The sequence below is a fragment of the Poromitra crassiceps genome, assembly GCF_964638095.1.
Source record: "Poromitra crassiceps genome assembly, chromosome: 14".
NCBI classification, from domain to species: domain Eukaryota; kingdom Metazoa; phylum Chordata; class Actinopteri; order Beryciformes; family Melamphaidae; genus Poromitra; species Poromitra crassiceps.
The window spans coordinates 33,426,242-33,446,268 of NC_139633.1; the positions used below are offsets into that span (position 1 = coordinate 33,426,242).

A 20,027-nucleotide genomic window follows, 5' to 3' on the forward strand; every position below is an offset into this window, starting at 1 on the left:
ATTTTCACTGCATGCACTGTGTTCGTAGGACCCTGGAGCTCTTAAACCCTGTGTAGCTGACATGTCACAAATGGCTGTAAATGCTTCTAATGAGCCCAATTTCATTCAGATATCTTAAGAGGTCAAAGGACCCCTTATGAAAATAGTCATTCCCATTTACCTTTTGTCAAAAGCATTGCCGACTTTGGAGCCATTTTACCCTGTGGCTTCACAGCATAGTTTGGCTGGTACCTGCGTGTTTGTCTATATGTCTAAACTCCGCTCTAGCTTCAAAACTGAGCGTGCCAAACCTCGTTAAACACCGACTGGCGGGCCCACTCATTTTTGGAGCTTCAACTGGAAGATGTTTTGCGGCCCACGTACCAGAGGCCGCTCTTGGCCCGTGACGCAGGGGTTGAGAAACACTGAGCTAAGGTACATTTAGAATGTTTATGTTGGTAAGTTGAAACGGTTGTCGCACAACGTCGTGCACGTGTGTGCACGTGTGTGTGGGTGTGTGCGTGTGTATGTGTGTGTACGCGCACGTGTGTGTGTGTGTGTGTGTTTGTGTGTGCACGTGTGTCCGCTAGGAGGTGATTACGAGTGTCACGTTAACAATTTCATCGTGTACGTGTGTGCACGTGTGTGTGTGTGTGGGTGTGCGCGTGTGTATGTGCGTGAGCGTGTATGTGTGTGTGCACGCGCACGTGTGTGTGTGTGTGTGTGTGTGTGCGTTGATCTTACCCAGCTCTGAGGTAGCGATCTCCGGGATAGAGATCCTCAGCATGGTCCCACTCCTCAGCTCCTACAAGAAGACATTCAACACCAGATCACTTTAATTTGAAGCCCCAATCACTCACTTTTTCACCTTAACCCATTGATACCTGATGCAGCGTTTGTGTGTGTATCCCTTTAAGACCGCAAACCGCGTCACGGTCTTAAAGGGATACACACATACACGCAAATGCTGCATCAGGTATCAATGGGTTAATATAACAGCTTTTTAGTCATTGAAGATGGTAGAGTGACTTGTAACAGGGAGAATGTCACCTCCTATTGGTCACACACCGCCCTCCAAAGGCCTCTCCTGGGACTAAGGTGCCTGCGTCCCCGGAGGCAAGATGCGCGCATGCGCTGTACAGCGGGAGCGTTGTGTTCATGAAAACAAGGAAATAACTCGGTGCGGATTTGCTACGAAAATGACGTTTCACGTAACTATGGATTATTATTTCATCACGTGGTGAGTACCCGACGTCACAACATGTACATAGAGCTTTCTGCCGCTGTGTTTTGTTGACTTTGAACGGCGATATCGACACCGATACTATTGCACCCAGAGGGCGCCGTTTCCCCAAAAGCAAAACTTGGAAAAGTTGCTGAATGGGGCTTTAAAATGCACAACTCTTTGTAATTATAATGAGCACTTTATCAAATAAGTGACAGTAATTGGTCTTGATGATGAGTTGTTATTGTTGCATGATGACAGTTTTACATTAAGTGGTGCAATCAATCCTGAATAATTAATGTAATACTTTGGAAACATTTGCTTACAAGTAGTGTCATCACACAGCACCTTCTCACCTGATTGATGACTTCCCTAATGAGTTTATGATGGTCTCACTCTCTAGATCGTCTTCAATACCGCATCATGTTCATTTCGTGAAGTATCGTCCAATTTGGAGTAAAACAAGTATACAACGTATGTTACCATCTCAGGGTTTTTCCTGGCTCAAAATAAGGTTGAGGTGGTCCTAGAGCTGATAAGGGTATTTTGAGACCGATACCGATTTTAGTGGGGAAAATTCACTGATTACCATTTACCGATCAACCAAACTGGGGAATATAGTGTTTTTGTTTTAAGCTGGAATGAAAATAGATTTCATGTGGATTGTGCACCGATATGACTATGCAAAAGGTACTGTTAAAAAATGGTGTTTTCCATAAAGACACGTCAAGAGTTTTGTTGAGAGCTGCAGGTGGCAGGAGATTTTATGGAGGTAGAAGGTAGAATGTAGAATGGTAGGAATGATAAGGAATTTATTTATTTGGCATATTTTCAACCGGCCACTTGAGCCGGCGACCTCTTAATTTACCTCTTAATTTACCGGCGCAGGGGGGAAAAATACCGACTAAAAGACGGCAATTGCCGGCTAACGGAACCCCTGACTCGTGGTCTCTACAGCCTACTGTATTGTGTAAGTTGTGTAAGTACTACTATATTATATTTATATAATACTGTATTGTGTAAGTTGTGTAAGTACTACTATATTATATTTATATAATACTGTATTGTGTAAGTTGTGTAAGTACTACTATATTATATTTATATAATACTGTATTGTGTAAGTTGTGTAAGTACTACTATATTATATTTATATAATACTGTATTGTGTAAGTTGTGTAAGTACTACTATATTATATTTATATAATACTGTATTGTAGGGGTGTCACAATATATAGTCCCACGAAATTTCGCGATAGTAAAACGTCACGATATGTATCGTTGAGATGAAATCTCATATCGTGAAAAAAAAAAATCAAAAATCAAAAATCAAAAATCAAAAATAGACAAAGAAACGTCTTTGTTTGTTGAAGTTCAATGTGTGGAAAGTAGTTCAGTTGAACAAGTCTCTGAAGAGACACATGAGAAGTTATACAGGAGAGAAACCATTCAATTGAGTTTCTGGCAAAACTGTTTACTTGACAGGAAAAACTGAAGATGCATAAAAAATAGACTAAGAAAAGTCTTGTTGTTTGAGTTTGAAGAAAAACTGAAGATGCATAATGAGAATTTATACTGCTGAGAAACCTTTTAGTTCAAAGTAAATCTAAGTGATGGTGTAACTCATTCTATTTCAAGATAAGCCTTATCTCCAATCTCATGTTTTTTCTAGTTGTTATTGTAATAACAATTTCCCACAACAGCATGTTTTGTATTTGTGCATTTCAAATAAAATACTACTTTTCCAGTCATATATTGTCATTATTCAAGTTTAAAAAAATATTGTTAAAATCGTATCGTATCGTATCGTTATCGTGAACCCAGTATCGTGATACGTATCGTATCGTGAACTGAGTGTATCGTGACACCCCTACTGTATTGTGTAAGTTGTGTAAGTACTACTATATTATATTTATATAATACTGTATTGTGTAAGTTGTGTAAGTACTACTATATTATATTTATATAATACTGTATTGTGTAAGTTGTGTAAGTACTACTATATTATATTTATATAATACTGTATTGTGTAAGTTGTGTAAGTACTACTATATTATATTTATATAAAACTGTATTGTGTAAGTTGTGTAAGTACTACTATATTATATTTATATAATACTGTATTGTGTAAGTTGTGTAAGTACTACTATATTATATTTATATAAAACTGTATTGTGTAAGTTGTGTAAGTACTACTATATTATATTTATATAATACTGTATTGTGTAAGTTGTGTAAGTACTACTATATTATATTTATATAAAACTGTATTGTGTAAGTTGTGTAAGTACTACTATATTATATTTATATAATACTGTATTGTGTAAGTTGTGTAAGTACTACTATATTATATTTATATAAAACTGTATTGTGTAAGTTGTGTAAGTACTACTATATTATATTTATATAAAACTGTATTGTGTAAGTTGTGTAAGTACTACTATATTATATTTATATAATACTGTATTGTGTAAGTTGTGTAAGTACTACTATATTATATTTATATAAAACTGTATTGTGTAAGTTGTGTAAGTACTACTATATTATATTTATATAATACTGTATTGTGTAAGTTGTGTAAGTACTACTATATTATATTTATATAAAACTGTATTGTGTAAGTTGAACGATAGTCAGAGACAGACTCACTGTATTCACGAGTTGAAGAGCAAAGTAACTGGTTTATTTCCTTCATTATTGAGAAGAGAAGAGTAAGTAGCAGGATGAAGGCTGAAGTCTGAGGTGTTTGGGGCAATATGATCTGCTCATATTCAGCCAAGTGCTTCACAACTTAATGGACGGCGCTTCACAGAGCAGATGAAGCAGAACTTAATGGACGGCGCTTCACAGAGCAGATGAAGCAGAGAACTTAATGGACGGCGCTTCACAGAGCAGATGAAGCAGAGAACTTAATGGACGGCGCTTCACAGAGCAGATGAAGCAGAACTTAATGGACGGCGCTTCACAGAGCAGATGAAGCAGAACTTAATGGACGGCGCTTCACAGAGCAGATGAAGCAGAACTTAATGGACGGCGCTTCACAGAGCAGATGAAGCAGAACTTAATGGACGGCGCTTCACAGAGCAGATGAAGCAGAACTTAATGGACGGCGCTTCACAGAGCAGATGAAGCAGAACTTAATGGACGGCGCTTCACAGAGCAGATGAAGCAGAACTTAATGGACGGCGCTTCACAGAGCAGATGAAGCAGAACTTAATGGACGGCGCTTCACAGAGCAGATGAAGCAGAACTTAATGGACGGCGCTTCACAGAGCAGATGAAGCAGAACTTAATGGACGGCGCCTCACAGAGCAGATGAAGCAGAACTTAATGGACGGCGCTTCACAGAGCAGATGAAGCAGAACTTAATGGACGGCGCTTGACAGAGCAGATGAAGCAGAACTTAATGGACGGCGCCTCACAGAGCAGATGAAGCAGACTGCCAAAGCAACCAAACAAGCTTTTGAAGGCAACGAAGTGGAAAGTTCTGCAATGGCCGAGTCAACCAGGTGACCTGAATCCATTTGGGCCTGAATTCACTTCCTGAAGACAAAACTGAAGGGAAGACACCCCGAGAACAAGCAGGAACTGAAGACAGTTGCAGTGAAAGCCTGTCAAAGAATCATCAGGGACGAAACACAGCATCTGGTGGTGTCTATGAGTTCCGGACTTCAGGCTGTCTTTGACTGCAAAGGATTTGCAACAAAGTATTAAAAGTGACAATTTGATTTATGATTATGTTAGTGTGTGTCCATTTAATTTTGGTCCCTTAAAAATCAGCGGTGACATACTGTATAACATCTGTTGCTCAGAGTCGTATAGATAGAAGAGTCCCGACATCTCCATTCACTCCAATGGACCAGTTTTTTACTCTCAAGAGTTCCAGGAAGGTCCTGGATTAAGCAGCACTGTCGAGTTGCAGCAAAATAGACCGTTTGTGTTGTGCTCTGAAAGGGTTTTTCGTCCCTTGAATCAAATTGTACATTATCAGCTTTATTTTAGCATGCAAAAGTAGCACGAGACCCATTCCTGGCTGTTCATTGGCTAATAAGTCTTGCATTTTGGTCCTCTGCTGATGCCACTCTCTCTCTAGAGGACACTACTGTTGCTGTATTTCCTACACCATTCACCTGATTTGGATGTAAAATACCCTCAAGTTAAATCTGAAAGTCTGTATTTAAAGCACATCTTGATTGTTTCATCGTGGTGATGATGAAAAGTGTGTTCATGTCCAAATATTTATGGACTTGACTTGTGGTCCGCGCAGCCGCGCTATATACTGTCAGGGCGCTGCGGCTGCGCTGCCCTCGCAGTTAAGTTCCCGCCTTTCATGTTCCACACACGCAGGACTGTATCTTTCATGTTCCACACACGCAGGACTGTATCTTTCATGTTCCACACACGCAGGACTGTATCTTTCATGTTCCACACACGCAGGACTGTATCTTTCATGTTCCACACACGCAGGACTGTATCTTTCATGTTCCACACACGCAGGACTGTATCTTTCATGTTCCACACACGCAGGACTGTATCTTTCATGTTCCACACACGCAGGACTGTATCTTTCATGTTCCACACACGCAGGACTGTATCTTTCATGTTCCACACACGCAGGACTGTATCTTTCATGTTCCACACACGCAGGACTGTATCTTTCATGTTCCACACACGCAGGACTGTATCTTTCATGTTCCACACACGCAGGACTGTATCTTTCATGTTCCACACACGCAGGACTGTATCTTTCATGTTCCACACACGCAGGACTGTATCTTTCATGTTCCACACACGCAGGACTGTATCTTTCATGTTCCACACATGCAGGACTGTATCTTTCATGTTCCACACATGCAGGCTGTATCTTTCATGTTCCACACACACAGGACTGTATCTTTCATGTTCCACACACGCAGGACTGTATCTTTCATGTTCCACACACGCAGGACTGTATCTTTCTTGTTCCACACACGCAGGACTGTATCTTTCATGTTCCGGTCTTACGCTAGCTGCTTCTATAGCAGAGAAACCCCCGGTCTTACGCTAGCTGCTTCTATAGCAGAGAAACCCCCGGTCTCACGCTAGCTGCTTCTATAGCAGGGAAACCCCCAGTCTTACGCTAGCTGCTTCTATAGCAGGGAAACCCCCGGTCTCACGCTAGCTGCTTCTATAGCAGAGAAACCCCCGGTCTCATGCTAGCTGCTTCTATAGCAGAGAAACCCCCGGTCTTACGCTAGCTGCTTCTATAGCAGAGAAACCCCTGGTCTCACGCTAGCTGCTTCTATAGCAGGGAAACCCCCGGTCTCACGCTAGCTGCTTCTATAGCAGAGAAACCCCCGGTCTCACGCTAGCTGCTTCTATAGCAGGGAAACCCCCGGTCTCACGCTAGCTGCTTCTATAGCAGGGAAACCCCCGGTCTCACGCTAGCTGCTTCTGGCTCCAAAAGACCAAGATGGCCAAACCAAAGGGTGACATCACGGTAGCTGTATCCATATTGTATACAGTCTATGGTACAAAAAGACACTATTTACAGACTATTTTTGGAGGCTGTGTTCTATTGGGGCTAATATCTAACAGTGTGTGTGTGTGTGTGTGTGTGTGTGTGTGTGTGTGTGTGTGTGTGTGTGTGTGTGTACGCGCGCGCGCACACACGCACACACAGGGTATATGCAGGAATCCTGAAGTTAAATTAAATAAGTTAAAGACATTTTTTAAGACCTTTTCAATTATTTTAAGACCTCAACGCCACTTTTCATCACATCAGCGGGTGTAAATCACAAGTTTCATCACAATATTAAATTGATTCTTTGGACAATAATACGACATTTGCTGATTTCACAAAGTCTGCCATAATACAATATAGATTAAATTCAGGGGTCTGCGATCGATATGAGACGATATCATACACCCATTTAACACAATCCGCTACAAAATGTAATACTGTACCTCCCCAAATTGTGATTAAGACTTTTCAAGGGCCTTAACACATTGAGTGCCACAGCGCTTCAGTAAAATTGTCTGGAGCCTGTGCCAGATTCACTTCCATTCAGTTGAAAACAGCTATAGAATTTTTTCTATTAGGGCTATATGGACAAGGCTGGACTCTAATGAAACATTGGACACTCCTGCTTCTTTCAAAGAAGAAATTTTGTTTCTAGACAGTTCCATTATGAAATGGCAGCCTCTGAAAGAAGAGCACTTTCAAGGGTTTTCTGCTGTCTTTTTTTACTTTTCAAGATAAAGTCACTTTTATGAATACCTTTTGCACTCTAATTTCAAGCACATTCACTGACTCTAGCGAACACTTTCTGATGCAGTGACACGGTGCAGTCCTGTGCAGCCTGCGTGCCCCCCCCCCCCTCTCTCTCTTCCCTGAGCTGTAAACTCCTCCCCACACGCACACAGTCCATTTTCGCAGCCTCAGTTTTTGCCCCGGGTGGATTCCAGCGCAACGAGGAAATGGCAAACGCGACTGAAGGAAAAGGTTTGGCTGTTCCGCGTCGGGTGCTGCCTTTCTGGCAGGAATCGTGTGGAGAAAATATATACAGACAGATAGACAGGCAGAGCCGCAGAGGAGCTCAGTTGTGTGCGCGGATCGCAGCGAACTGTCAGACAGAGCGATATATATGGCTCTGGCTGCAGCACGCATCGGTGTCTGTTTGATCACGTCTTTCTCCAGCACAAAGTAAAGGATCTAGCGCCAAGGTTTTAGGGTGGCGCAGCTCCGGTGTAGATTTTTAAGGTGGCGCCGTGTGATCCCTTGAAGGGATTCATGCTCACTGGCTGGGTACGACCTTAAACAGCAGAATTATGGAATAATATGAATTATGATTTTAGGACGTCCACAGACGTCCTTGGCACTCCTCGTTACTTTTTTTTAGGACGTCCACAGACGTCCTTGGCACTCAATGTGTTAATTTCCCCTAAATTGATTGATCAACTTTTAATACTTTTCAAGACCCCGCCCCTGCCCCTGCCACACCAACCTACCAGAGTGACCCGGTTGCAGACGGGGTCGCGCAGGGCGTGGATGTAGGGCGTGGCCTGCTGGAAGGTGTAGTCCTCCACAAAGGAGCTTTCATGGTGTTTAGTGTTTAGACCCCTCAGCTCTGGCACTGGAGATGGCATCGCAGCCTGAGGAACGCAGGGAGGGGGTGAGGGAGAGAGAGGGGCGAGGGAGGGAGGGAGAGGCGAGGGAGAAAGAGGGCGAGGGAGAGAGAGGGGCGAGGGAGGGAGAGGGGCGAGGGAGGGAGAGGGGCGAAGGAGGGAGAGGGTTAGGGAGGGAGAGGGCGAGGGAGAGAGAGGGGCGAGGGAGGGAGAGGGTTAGGGAGGGAGAGGGCGAGGGAGAGAGAGGGGCGAGGGAGAGAGAGGGCGAGGGAGAGAGAGGGGTGAGGGAGGGAGAGGGGCGAAGGAGGGAGAGGGGCGAGGGAGGGAGAGGGGCGAGGGAGGGAGAGGGGCGAAGGAGGGAGAGGGGCGAGGGAGGGAGAGGGAGAGGGAGGGGCGAGGGAGTGAGAGGGCGAGGGAGGGAGAGGGGCGAGGGAGAGAGAGGGCGAGGGAGAGAGAGGGGCGAGGGAGGGAGAGGGGCGAAGGAGGGAGAGGGGCGAGGGAGGGAGAGGGAGAGGGAGGGAGAGGGGCGAGGGAGGGAGAGGACGAGGGAGGGAGAGGGCGAGGGAGAGAGAGGGGCGAGGGAGGGAGAGGGCGAGGGAGGGAGAGGGGCGAGGGAGGGAGAGGGCGAGGGAGGGAGAGGGGCGAGGGAGGGAGAGGGGCAAGGGAGAGAGAGGGCGAGGGAGGGAGAGGGGCGAGGAAGGGAGAGGGCGAGGGAGGGAGAGGGCGAGGGAGGGCGAGGGAGAGAGAGGGCGAGGGAGGGAGAGGGGCGAGGGAGGGAGAGGGAGAGGGGCGAGGGAGGGAGAGGGGCGAGGGAGGGAGAGGGCGAGGGAGGGAGAGGGCGAGGGAGGGAGAGGGGCGAGGGAGGGAGAGGGGCGAGGGAGGGAGAGGGCGAGGGAGAGAGAGGGCGAGGGAGGGAGAGGGCGAGGGAGAGAGAGGGCGAGGGAGGAGTGAAAGGGAGACAGTAGGAAGACAGAGAGGGAGAGCATTTATTTAATCAGTGGTCATATTCACATTTTCTTTGACCATTTGACTCATCATATATATATATAATTCTCTCAAACTTTCAAAAGCCATCACAACTCAAAATATAGGTCTGTTACTCCAGGTAAAAAAAGAGAAAACAATTATTAATTTAAAAAACCTTTATAAGATCAAGATCCATGTAAAACTCATGCTTGACTATATTGTCCCTCCTAAAGGCACTTAGAATAAATGTTTAATAGCCAAATAATTTCTTCAAACCAGCAAAGTCAGTGGAGGGGCTGTATTAAAAGTCAAATATTGGCAAGTCAAAGTCATCCACCTATAATATGACGCAGTTTGTTTGTTACATATTCTATCATTCCCGTCTGGACTATTGCAATTCCCTCCTCACCGGCATCACTTCCCGCTCCTTCCATAGAATCTAGATCAGGGGTGCCCAATACGTCGATCGCGATCGACCGGTCGATCGCGAAGGTAGTGTGGTCGATCGCATGGCATTGAGGGGGGGGGAGGGAAAAAAAAAAAAAAAAAAAAAAAAAAATTACTGTTTTTCCACTGTTTCCACTGTTTTTCCACTGTTTCCCCACTGTTCTCCACTGTATATATATATACCGTAAATAAATATGTTCGGTAGATCACTTTGACTTGGTCATTTTAAAAGTAGCTCCCAAGCTGAAAAAGTGTGGGCACCCCTGATCTAGATGGTTCAGAACTCCCGTGACCACATCACTCCTGTCCTCCACTCTCTCCACTGGCTTCCCATCAAAGAACGCATTAACTTCAAACTACTCCTCCTCACCTTCAAAGCCCTGCATAGCCTGGCCCCCCCTTATCTGACTGACCACCTTCTCCCTCATCGCCCTACCCGAACCCTCCGCTCCTCGTCCACTGTCCCCCTCACCAGTCCACCATCAATATCTATAATATCTATATAATATCTATCCAGGGTTCATACAGACATTACAAAACGAAATTTAAGGACTTTCAAGCACTTTTTCCAAGCACTTTTTATATATATATATATATATATATATATATATATATATATATATATATATATATATATTTTTTTTTTTATTATTATTATTATTTTTACCGTTATTCATACAGGGGGAGTCTCACTGAGAGCAATGCTCTCTTTTTCAGGAGTGCCTTGTTCACATTCATACCTGGAAGCTGACCAGTACAACCACAGTCTCATCTGCTGGCCACTGATCAGCTCCACTGGAGCGGTTGGGGTTAAGGGCCTTGCTCAAGGGCACCTCAGTGGTGGTAATGAGGGAGGGGCAAGCGCTGCCTTTTCACTTTCCCCACCCAGATTGATCCTGCCGGTCCTGGGGATTGAACCGACGACCTTCCGGGCACAAGCTTGCTTCTCTAACCTTTAAAATTATATCCTTTCCTCCACTCAATGATATTTGCACATATAGACTACTGCCTTACTGTCCTTCACAGGAGTAACCACCTTGAAGCCCATCGATTCTCTATCTAAAAAGGCCCTGAAAATTTTAGATAAGAAACCTACATCTTACCATCATTGCAATATCCTTCTAAAGTACAAGCTCCTCAGCTTTGACAATTATAAAAAAATTAAAATTGCCTGTATGATCTATAAAATCCTTCATGGGCTAGCACCATCTCCTTTAGAATGCATTATCAAACAGAGAGCTACCCAGAACATCACGCGAAGCTCATCGAGAGGCGACTGTGAACTACCTCTGAGACGGTCCTCTGTCGGACAAAATGTTTTGTCCTACAGAGGTAGCAAACTGTGGAATAGTCTACCAATGTCAGTCAGAGAGAGTAGCAGCATTCACACCTTCAAGGGGCTGTTAAAGTCATGGCTCAGATCAAACCAAAACTGCGATCACATCTAAACCCTTTTGTTTCATGTGTTGTTTTTGTATATGTATAACCCTGAAAGTCCAATGTCTACCTTAGTCAATGTCCCTAATGTCTCCTGTTTTTGTTTTATTTGTATTGCATACCTGAATTGAAAGTCTGTATGTGCCCACCTGAATTGGAAAGTGAAATGCCTCCTTCATGTATATGTACGTCTCCTCTCCTCTTTACCCCATATGTATGTATATGTCACTTACATCGTATCCCTGTCAGTTGCCCTATGTATGCACTCATTTTTCTATTTCTTCTTCTTTTTAAACTTTTTGCACCTTACCTCTACCTGTCGAGGGACTACGGATGGAAATTAGCTAAGGCTACAATCCGGCACATTTACATGTAAATGTTCATTAATGTTGCACTGTCCCTGAAATAAATAAATAAAATAAATAAATATAATACAGCATCATATTATCCTAAATCCAAACTGCAAATTGCTTCAATCCAAAAAAATCGATTAGCCTTCAAACCCTCCTGCAAATGTTCTGTTGCCTGTCTTTCAGCAGTGTGGCCTCATCAGCAATACCAACGGATAGAGAACAGTCAGTAAAAACAAAAACCTAAGTCAAAAATCTGTTGATCTTCTTGTTCCTTCAGTTGGATGTCTGAGCTTCACTGTGCAGAATGATGTGTGCAGAGTTTGACACTAGAAGACTGTTTCCACAATTGTCTGCTGAAAGCGGAACGTTTCTCTGGGCTCACTGAAAAGGCCATTTTCAACAAGCAGATAACCCTGATTGGTTGCTTTGGAATTTTGAATGAGGCAGAAAGAGAGGAGGTCTTTTTAATGATTTTAAGAAGATAATTAAACTTTTTGGTGGGGAAATTAAACCATCCGACAAATCATTATTCAAAGTAGAGTGTTTTATATAGATCTTAAAAGGCGTGGCCGTACCTCGTCCAGTCTGCGGATGTGCCTGGCGGCGCCGTTGGCCGGCGTGCTGACGCTCTCCAGCGGGCTGCTGAGGACGGGCTGGGTGGACAGGATGAAGCTGGGGGACAGCAGGCCGGGGACAAACACTTTGCTCACCTGGAAGCACACCCAGACGAGAAGCGCGTCTCTTACCACCCTGGAAATCACTCCAATAACCAGGACTGTGATCAAGATTCAAGATCATTTTAATAAGCATAGTGAGCAATCATATTACAAACGAGGGATTTGACTTAGAGCAGTATGCAGCACAGTGATCACAACAATAGCAGATGAGCCCTGGGACTAATGACAACGTCCTGATTTGTTCAAATAGAATCTATATATTTTAGGGCTGTCAATCGATTAAAATATTTAATCGCGATTAATCGCATGATTGTCGGTAGTTAATCGCGATTAATCGCAAATGAATCGCATTTTTTTTAAATGTTCTAAATCTACCTTAAACCGAGGTAGGCTACCTTAAACCCGAGAGCTTTGTGCAAAGATGCACTGTTGTATTAATATGGGTAGTAGCTATTATCATTAGTATGGGTAAGTATTTGGCCATTGGTAATATTGTTATTATTGCTACTAGTTACTGGGAATACACATCTCTCAGGCTGCACTGAATTAATTGGTGCTATCCTCTACATCTCTCGAGCCACAGACAGGAGAAGCTGCGTGCACGCTCTCTCCCCCCTCTCTCTTTCTCTCTCGGTCTCTCTCTCTCCCGTTCTCCGTCGGTCTCTCTCTCTGGTCTGATCGCCCTCCCTCTCTCTTTCTCACTGCCCGTCTGTCTCGCTCACTTTCTCTGCCTCTCTCTCCCCCCCCCCCCCCCCCCCCGTTCTCCATCTGTCTCTCACTCTCTCTGCCACGGTGAGAGACGAGACAGACGGGGAGAGCTGAGGCGCTCCCTCTCTCTCTCTCACCCAAAATGCAGGACATATTTCTCAATTTGAAGCTGAACTTGCCAATATACCCATTTTCTTCATCCTTTTCTGCTCACGGAGCTTTGTTTCTGCTTGCTATCAACGTTACTGCTTCCTGATTTCCCAAACTACGGGTCGGACCAAGGCTCAAACATCAAAGAAAGTGCATGCGTTAATCGCGCGTTAAAAAAAAAATTGGCGTTAAAAGGAATTTGCGTTAACGCGTTATTATCGCGTTAACTTTGACAGCCCTAATATATTTATTTATAGATTCTATTTAATAGATAATCCCCCTTTAAAAAAAAAAGACAACTCTGATTAAATGATTGCTGGCCTGAAAGCAAAGCACAGAGTAATAGGCTGCTAGTGACAGGTGCTACATGTAGAGTAGCTTAGCATAGGACATTAGTATTAGCTGTAACTGAAGCAGCCCCTCAAGTGTAGGGGTGTCAAAAATAATCGATTATAAGATGCATCGCGATGCGGACGTGTACGATTCTGCATCGATTCACAAATGTCAAAAATCGATTATCAATTTTTTTATTTTTTTATAATCAAATAAAATATAATGGAAGTACATGCAGTTGTTTATTTTAATTATGGATCATAATACAATGCAATTCCAACTGCACTTTTATTTTAAAAGTAGCCACACAGTGAGAAAAAAGAAAGTGAGTAAAAAAAAATCATGTATTGCGGAAAAAAGTGATGCATCGATTTAAGATGCATCGAGATGCATCGATAATCGTAATCGAATCGAATCGTAGCCCTCTGAATCCGAATCGAATCGTGAGGCCAGTGAAGATTCACAGCCCTACTCAAGTGGTCAGCCTGGCAGCCTCTACTCTGCAGCCTCCAGTGTTTCTCCACCTGGTCAATCTGGAGGGGAAATCTGCTGGATCGCTTTACGGCAACAAAACAGGAAGAGGCAGGGTTTTTCCTGCCTAGAGGAATGTTTGGTGCCCATTTCTAAAACTCGGGGTGCTGTAAAAACACTTTGGGCCTTATCGTCGTACAGGCGCCATCGTTTGCGCACCTCTCATGCCATCTTCCCTGTGTCTTATGCTATCGTCTACCTCCACCATCCAGTTTGGCACTGGGATCTAACTGCAAACACAATTATTAAATAGTATAAATATTTATTATAATATTATAATTAATAATATTATATACTAGTATTATATAAATATGTATTATTATATTATAATTTATATTATATTATTATAATATAAATTATGAAATATTAAAATTATTATTTTAATTATTCATGTTTTAACACGTTCACTGCCGTGGACGAGTTAACTCGTCAAAAAAACAACAACGGTTGACTGCCGTGGACGAGGTAACTCGTCAAAAAAAAAAAAAAAAAAAATTTGACGGTGGGACGTGGATCTAACCCTTTTACATCTCCTATAAAAATATGGGAGCCACCGAACGTGTACAACCCATTCCACCGACCCACTAAGTGGCGACAGTGCTCTCCAGACTAGAGAAAGCCAGCCAAAACTGCAGGGAAAAGCGTGAGGAAGCCATTCTCATACTGTAGGCGAAAACGCTTTCGCGCTGGCGCACAACGGTGGCGCACAACGGTGGGGGGTTCCAAAAATAGACTGGGTGCAACACACTTTGAAACACGCAGCATAAAGCCCAGAATCGCACAAAGCTTCATCAAAGCTCTCAACCGAAAACCCAAGAAACGAGCGAGCCCCATCCAGACTCGCCCGACGAGGGGCCGCCAGGGAGGGAGGCAGCACAGACAGGCAGCAGAAACTCGCTTGTGACAAACGCTGCAAAGCCACCAGAGACACACCCACGGAGGGAGGAGTTTGAAGGAGAGGGGGGTGCGGGTGCTGTTATGGAGGAAATTACTGTTCAGAACTATTGTTTAGATGTCTGATGTCTTACTGATGCCAAAAATAAATGGTTAAAGTGACTGTTCTATCGAATTTCACAAAAAGGCATTTTTCTCAGCTTTCATTTTCAGACGCTGAAACCATGCTGTATTCAACTGCTAATGCCTACATAACTACTAACTCTACAAACTAACTCTTTTAGGCAGAGAAAGCACACATTCTATTAGTTATTTTGAGATATTTTGTGTTCACAAAGTCCTAGCAGAAAATAATCCTCGGCTCTTGAAAGATGAGCCAGAATCCTCAAAAAAAAAACTTGGCAGAAGCTACCTACAGTAAAAAAAAAACTGTTGGCAGTGAATGTGTTAATAATGCACTGTATCATTTTTTAAACGTGATCATGCTGTGGTCTTACTATTTTATTGGTTTTATTATCATATTGCTTTTATTACCTTGCCATTTGTTTTAATTTGTAAGCCACTTTTTGCACAGCAGCATAGGTCACTTTATCTAGTCTCCCGCCCATTTCTTTGCACATGTCATCTTTTATCCTTAGTGCAATTTTACTTTATGGGTCTTTTTCCTTTGACGGGTCAGTTGCAATACAACTCCATGCACTTCATACGTAAGGTGCATCTCTTCGCGAAAAAATGTGTAGACCTTTGTTGTTCCCGTTATGTTATTGTCATTTGTATTGTCTTCTTATGATGCAGCTGTATGTAGCACTGTTGTCCAAGACAAATTACCTCTCGGGGACAATAAAGTATATCCTGATCCTGATCCTGACAGGTGTAGGCGTGTCCCAGGCGTGTCCGTGCTAAATACTGGCCTTTGCACACCTCTTAGGCTATCGTCTGCCTCCCGCAAGTGTCATTTTGCACACCGGGGAAGATCCCACAGGTTTGGGCGTGGCCCATGCCAAAACAGGCCTTTCCGTGTAAAGTGTTATGAAGAATGTCCTTGCATGCACGCAATTTTAAGACCACCTAGCAGGTGTTAGCGCTAATTCTCCGCGGAGTGCAGGAAATCCTCGCTTGGATATATTACGCACGGCATGGATGTACTCTCTCTCCAACACCTCGCGCACGCATATACACACTCTTCCCTCCTCAGAATGCCACGTTGATTTTCAACTATAGCCTACTGTACATTGCAGAAAAAAACACACACCTTGATTTAAAAATGAGAATTTGTTTGTCATGGTTTTATTAGGCTACATAATTCCCGACGATACAGGTCTGTGGTGTGAGGTGTAGAACAGTAGATTACTTTAGGTAGGAGAAAAGGTAGGAGAAAATAAAAAGCAAATGCTGATCTTTTCCAACCATTAGGCCACGTTTAATAGCACCACAGAGAGAGAGAGAGAGACGTGGCATACTGTCGGCCTATAACGTTACTACCCAGCTCAACTTAACTGCCTCATCTCCTAGTAATAGCCAGTAACCTAGGCCTACTGCAAAAGTTAACTATGTTGAAAATTCGATGTCTGGTACAGCTGAAGTTGCTCTCGCCATCAGGCAGACAGTGACGAAGCATTAGGGGTGTCAAAATTAATGGTTTCATCGATGCATCGCGATGCGGACGTGTGAATCGAAACGAAGACAGATGAATCGTTGAATCGTTTATGTTTAGATTTCTGTTGACGTTCAGATTTTAAAGCCCTTTCTAAGTTAAAAATGGACTTGATATTTATCTGACTGCTTGTATTAATTGATGAAAAAGTAGCCATGTGCAGTAATAATATAGAAAATTGAGGATTTGATACTTGGAACTGCAATACTTTGAGCTGTATTGAGATGCATTGTGATGCATCGTGGAATCGAATCAAATCGTTGACAGATTAATCGTAATCGAATCGAATCGTGAGGCCAGTGAAGATTCACAGCCCATTAATTGCACACTTTTTATAATGTCCTAGGTCTAATTAACTGTTTGTTTGTTGGTCGGGCTGAGTCGGTCTCGACCTGAGTGTATGTGACCATGGCAGGCGAGTTGAGCTCGGTCCGCGTCTCACGCGGGTTGGTTTGGATCGGGTTAGATTTCTTAGGACCGTTGAGAACTCGACATGACAGCCATCAAGAAAGGAGGACAGCACTCCAAGTTGAATACTTTCATTGCCACACAGACGTTTCGGGCAGCAGCCCTTCTTCAGGGTGTGAAATGGCAATGATACACAGGTGATTCACAGGTGGGCACGAGCGCGTTTTATTTGATTTTCTATGCATGACACATCTCTCTCTCTCCTCATCTCTCTTTTGTCTCTCGCCCCCTCTCTTTCTCTCACTCTGTCCCTCTGCTTGCCCACTCAGCGAGGAGGAAGCTGCAGATGTGAGGCTGATCACACCTACACACACACACACACACACACACACACACACACACACACCTACACAATACTTTTGGTATGTGGAGGTTTGTGCCGAGATGACACAAGCGCAGCGGGCCAACATGCCCACAATTTGGGGCTTTGTGCGGCGCTATTCGGTATAATTATAATAATTTTGTGCATTTATGTGCTTTTGTCCCATGCGGGATTTATATTGACATTTGTTTCACAAGCGAAAATAATTGTGTTCGGGGCCCCGTTAATTAAAGCGCCGGGCGGGGCGCAGACAGTGTTTGTGGTGTGGGAGGGGCCTAGGCACAGTGTTTGTGGTGTGGGAGGGGCCTAGGCACAGTGTTTGTGGTGTGGGAGGGGCCTAGGCATAGTGTTTGTGGTGTGGGAGGGGCCTAGGCACAGTGTTTGTGGTGTGGGAGGGGCCTAGGCACAGTGTTTGTGGTGTGGGAGGGGCCTAGGCACAGTGTTCGTGGTTGACTGCAGCGTAGGCGGGCACAGGGCGTGGTTTTGCCGGAACTGCGGTGGGTTCCATAATAACACTTCAGAAAGAGCCAGGGCCTCTGGCAGTGGCAACAACTTTGATTTACTGACTAGTGTTAAGCATCAAATTAATTCAGTCAAGTCTGCAGCCTAATGTGGCTAAAGTCTTGCTGGTGTAAGTCCATCCTTACCCGGGTGACTCCTGTGTAGAGAACCAGACTGCCACTGGCCTCCAGAACCAGCATGGCATCTATATTCTGAGGAGCAACGGAATTTTGGTCAGAAAAAAAGAGATATATTAAAAAAAAACATCTCTGGGCTCTCATTTGTTGACCTACGACAGCACCTCTTTTCTACATGATTCTACAAAGGAATATTTTTTTACATCTATTGTCGAGACACTGCGGTTTGGACCCTTGCACTCCTGACTACCACCAACCCCTGCCCCCCCCCCCATTCAACTACAATAAATTAACCTGTAATAATTACCTCCAAAATAGGCACAACTAGATCAATCAATAACACAACCTTCATCTAGATTTGTTGTAGTAATAATAATAATTGATTGGATTTATATAGCGCCTTTCAAGAGACTCAAAGCACTTCACATTCCCCCATTCATACCTGGAAATGATCAAATATATTTCCTAAACATTCCAGACATGTGCATAAACTGTACATTAGCATTACTCTAAAGCAGTGGTTCTCAACGTGGGGTCCGGGCCGGGACCACCAGGGGCCTCCACCCATTACTGAATTTACAAGAGGTTATTATTTTTATTATTTTTTATTTTTTCCCGATTTTTTATCCCATTTTATCCCCCATTAGTGCTCATTTGATTTCTCGATCCTGGTTGCTACTCCATCCTCTGCCGATCTGGGGAGAGCCGAGACTGGCTCCATGCTTCCTCCGAGACATGGGCAGTCAGTCAGCCGCTTCTTTTCACCTGACAGAGGAAGCTTCACCGGTAGGACATAGCACGTGGGAGGATCACGCTATTCCAACCAGTTCCCCTCCCTCTGAACAGGCGCCCTTAACGACCAGAGGAGGAACCACACTAGCAACCAGGATATTGCATGTTTTTGTGAAGGGGGTTCCTATATGAAGGAAACCCCCGGGAGGCACGGGGAGAACATGCAAACTCCACACAGAAAGGCCCTTTTGCCGACCCCACCCGGGCGGTGGGCACTCGAGGACATGCGGACGGGCACGCATTCCTTCAGCGTTCACCTCGTCCCCAGGTGGGAATCGAACCCACGACCTTCGAGCTGTGAGGCGATAGTGCTTACCACTGCACCACCGTACCTCCTTACAAGAGGTTATTGACACAGTTTGAGAATGTAGAAGGAGGTTTTCTCTCTACATACAACAACGCGGATAGCCACGTCACTCCGGACAAAATCATATCCAACAATAAAAAATATTCTCAGATTTGGGTCCGAGAGACAAAATCTGTTCAAATGGGGATATGTGGCTCTAATGTCGACTACATCGGCGTGCTTATTATGAAAACTGTTGAGAATCACTGGTCAAAGTAGCAGGTGTGTCTCTAGCCTTCACCTACTCATGTCAATCCCACGATGCCTCACTGTGTTCTCCTACCTGCAGAGGCTCTGCGTCTTTAGCAGGGATGGTCGTGACGGAGGCAAAGATGAGCTGAGAAGTATCGTTGCTCTCGATGAACTTCACACACCTGAGGGAGCACAGGAAAACGTGTTAACACACACCTGAATACGCCGACTGTGAGGAAGAGAAAGATATACGTACTGGTTGAAAAACGATAAAGAAGAAGAGAAGAGGAAACTTTTGTATATTTTATGTTTTTGTTTTTATGTGTGTCTGGTTGTACACAAGAGAGACAGAAAGAAAATAAAGTGAGAATCAAGGTGTGCAAATAGGGTATGTATGCAGGTTTGAGAAAGGCAAATGTAAGACATTTTGGGAATTGAATTTAAATGTAATTCGCAGAAACCTGCCATTACACGGTGAAGAGAAGACGTCTAATAACGGGATCTAAGACTTTTTCCAGACCCACTGACACCCTGATGCGCATGTGTGTGTGTGTGTGCGTGCGTGTGCGCATGTGTGCGTGCGTGCGTGTGCGCATGTGTGTGTGTGTGTGTGTGTGCGTGTGAGTTTGCGAGTTGACCTGAGCTGTTGGTGAGACTCCACCAGGAAGCAGAGGTAGTGGTTCTCACAGAAGTCAGAGGTCAGGAACACTTTGGATGCCTGGCTGCTCATCTCCCTACACACACACACACACACACACACACACACACACACACACACACACACACACACACACACACACACACACACACA

At 44.2% G+C, this 20,027-nt stretch overlaps 1 protein-coding gene across 1 annotated transcript in view; it reads right to left on the minus strand.

Moving 5' to 3' along the window:
• anapc1 (anaphase promoting complex subunit 1) overlaps positions 1 to 20,027 on the minus strand; it is a gene marked incomplete at its 5' end in the record, with an annotated part of 254,294 nt that overhangs the window by 198,893 nt on the left and 35,374 nt on the right. The window contains 6 exons of the mRNA XM_083650747.1: positions 724 to 784; positions 8,192 to 8,335; positions 12,087 to 12,221; positions 17,896 to 17,961; positions 19,308 to 19,398; positions 19,855 to 19,950. Of these exons, the coding sequence (XP_083506873.1) occupies positions 724 to 784; positions 8,192 to 8,335; positions 12,087 to 12,221; positions 17,896 to 17,961; positions 19,308 to 19,398; positions 19,855 to 19,950 (593 nt within the window). The remainder of the gene's footprint in view (positions 1 to 723; positions 785 to 8,191; positions 8,336 to 12,086; positions 12,222 to 17,895; positions 17,962 to 19,307; positions 19,399 to 19,854; positions 19,951 to 20,027) is intronic.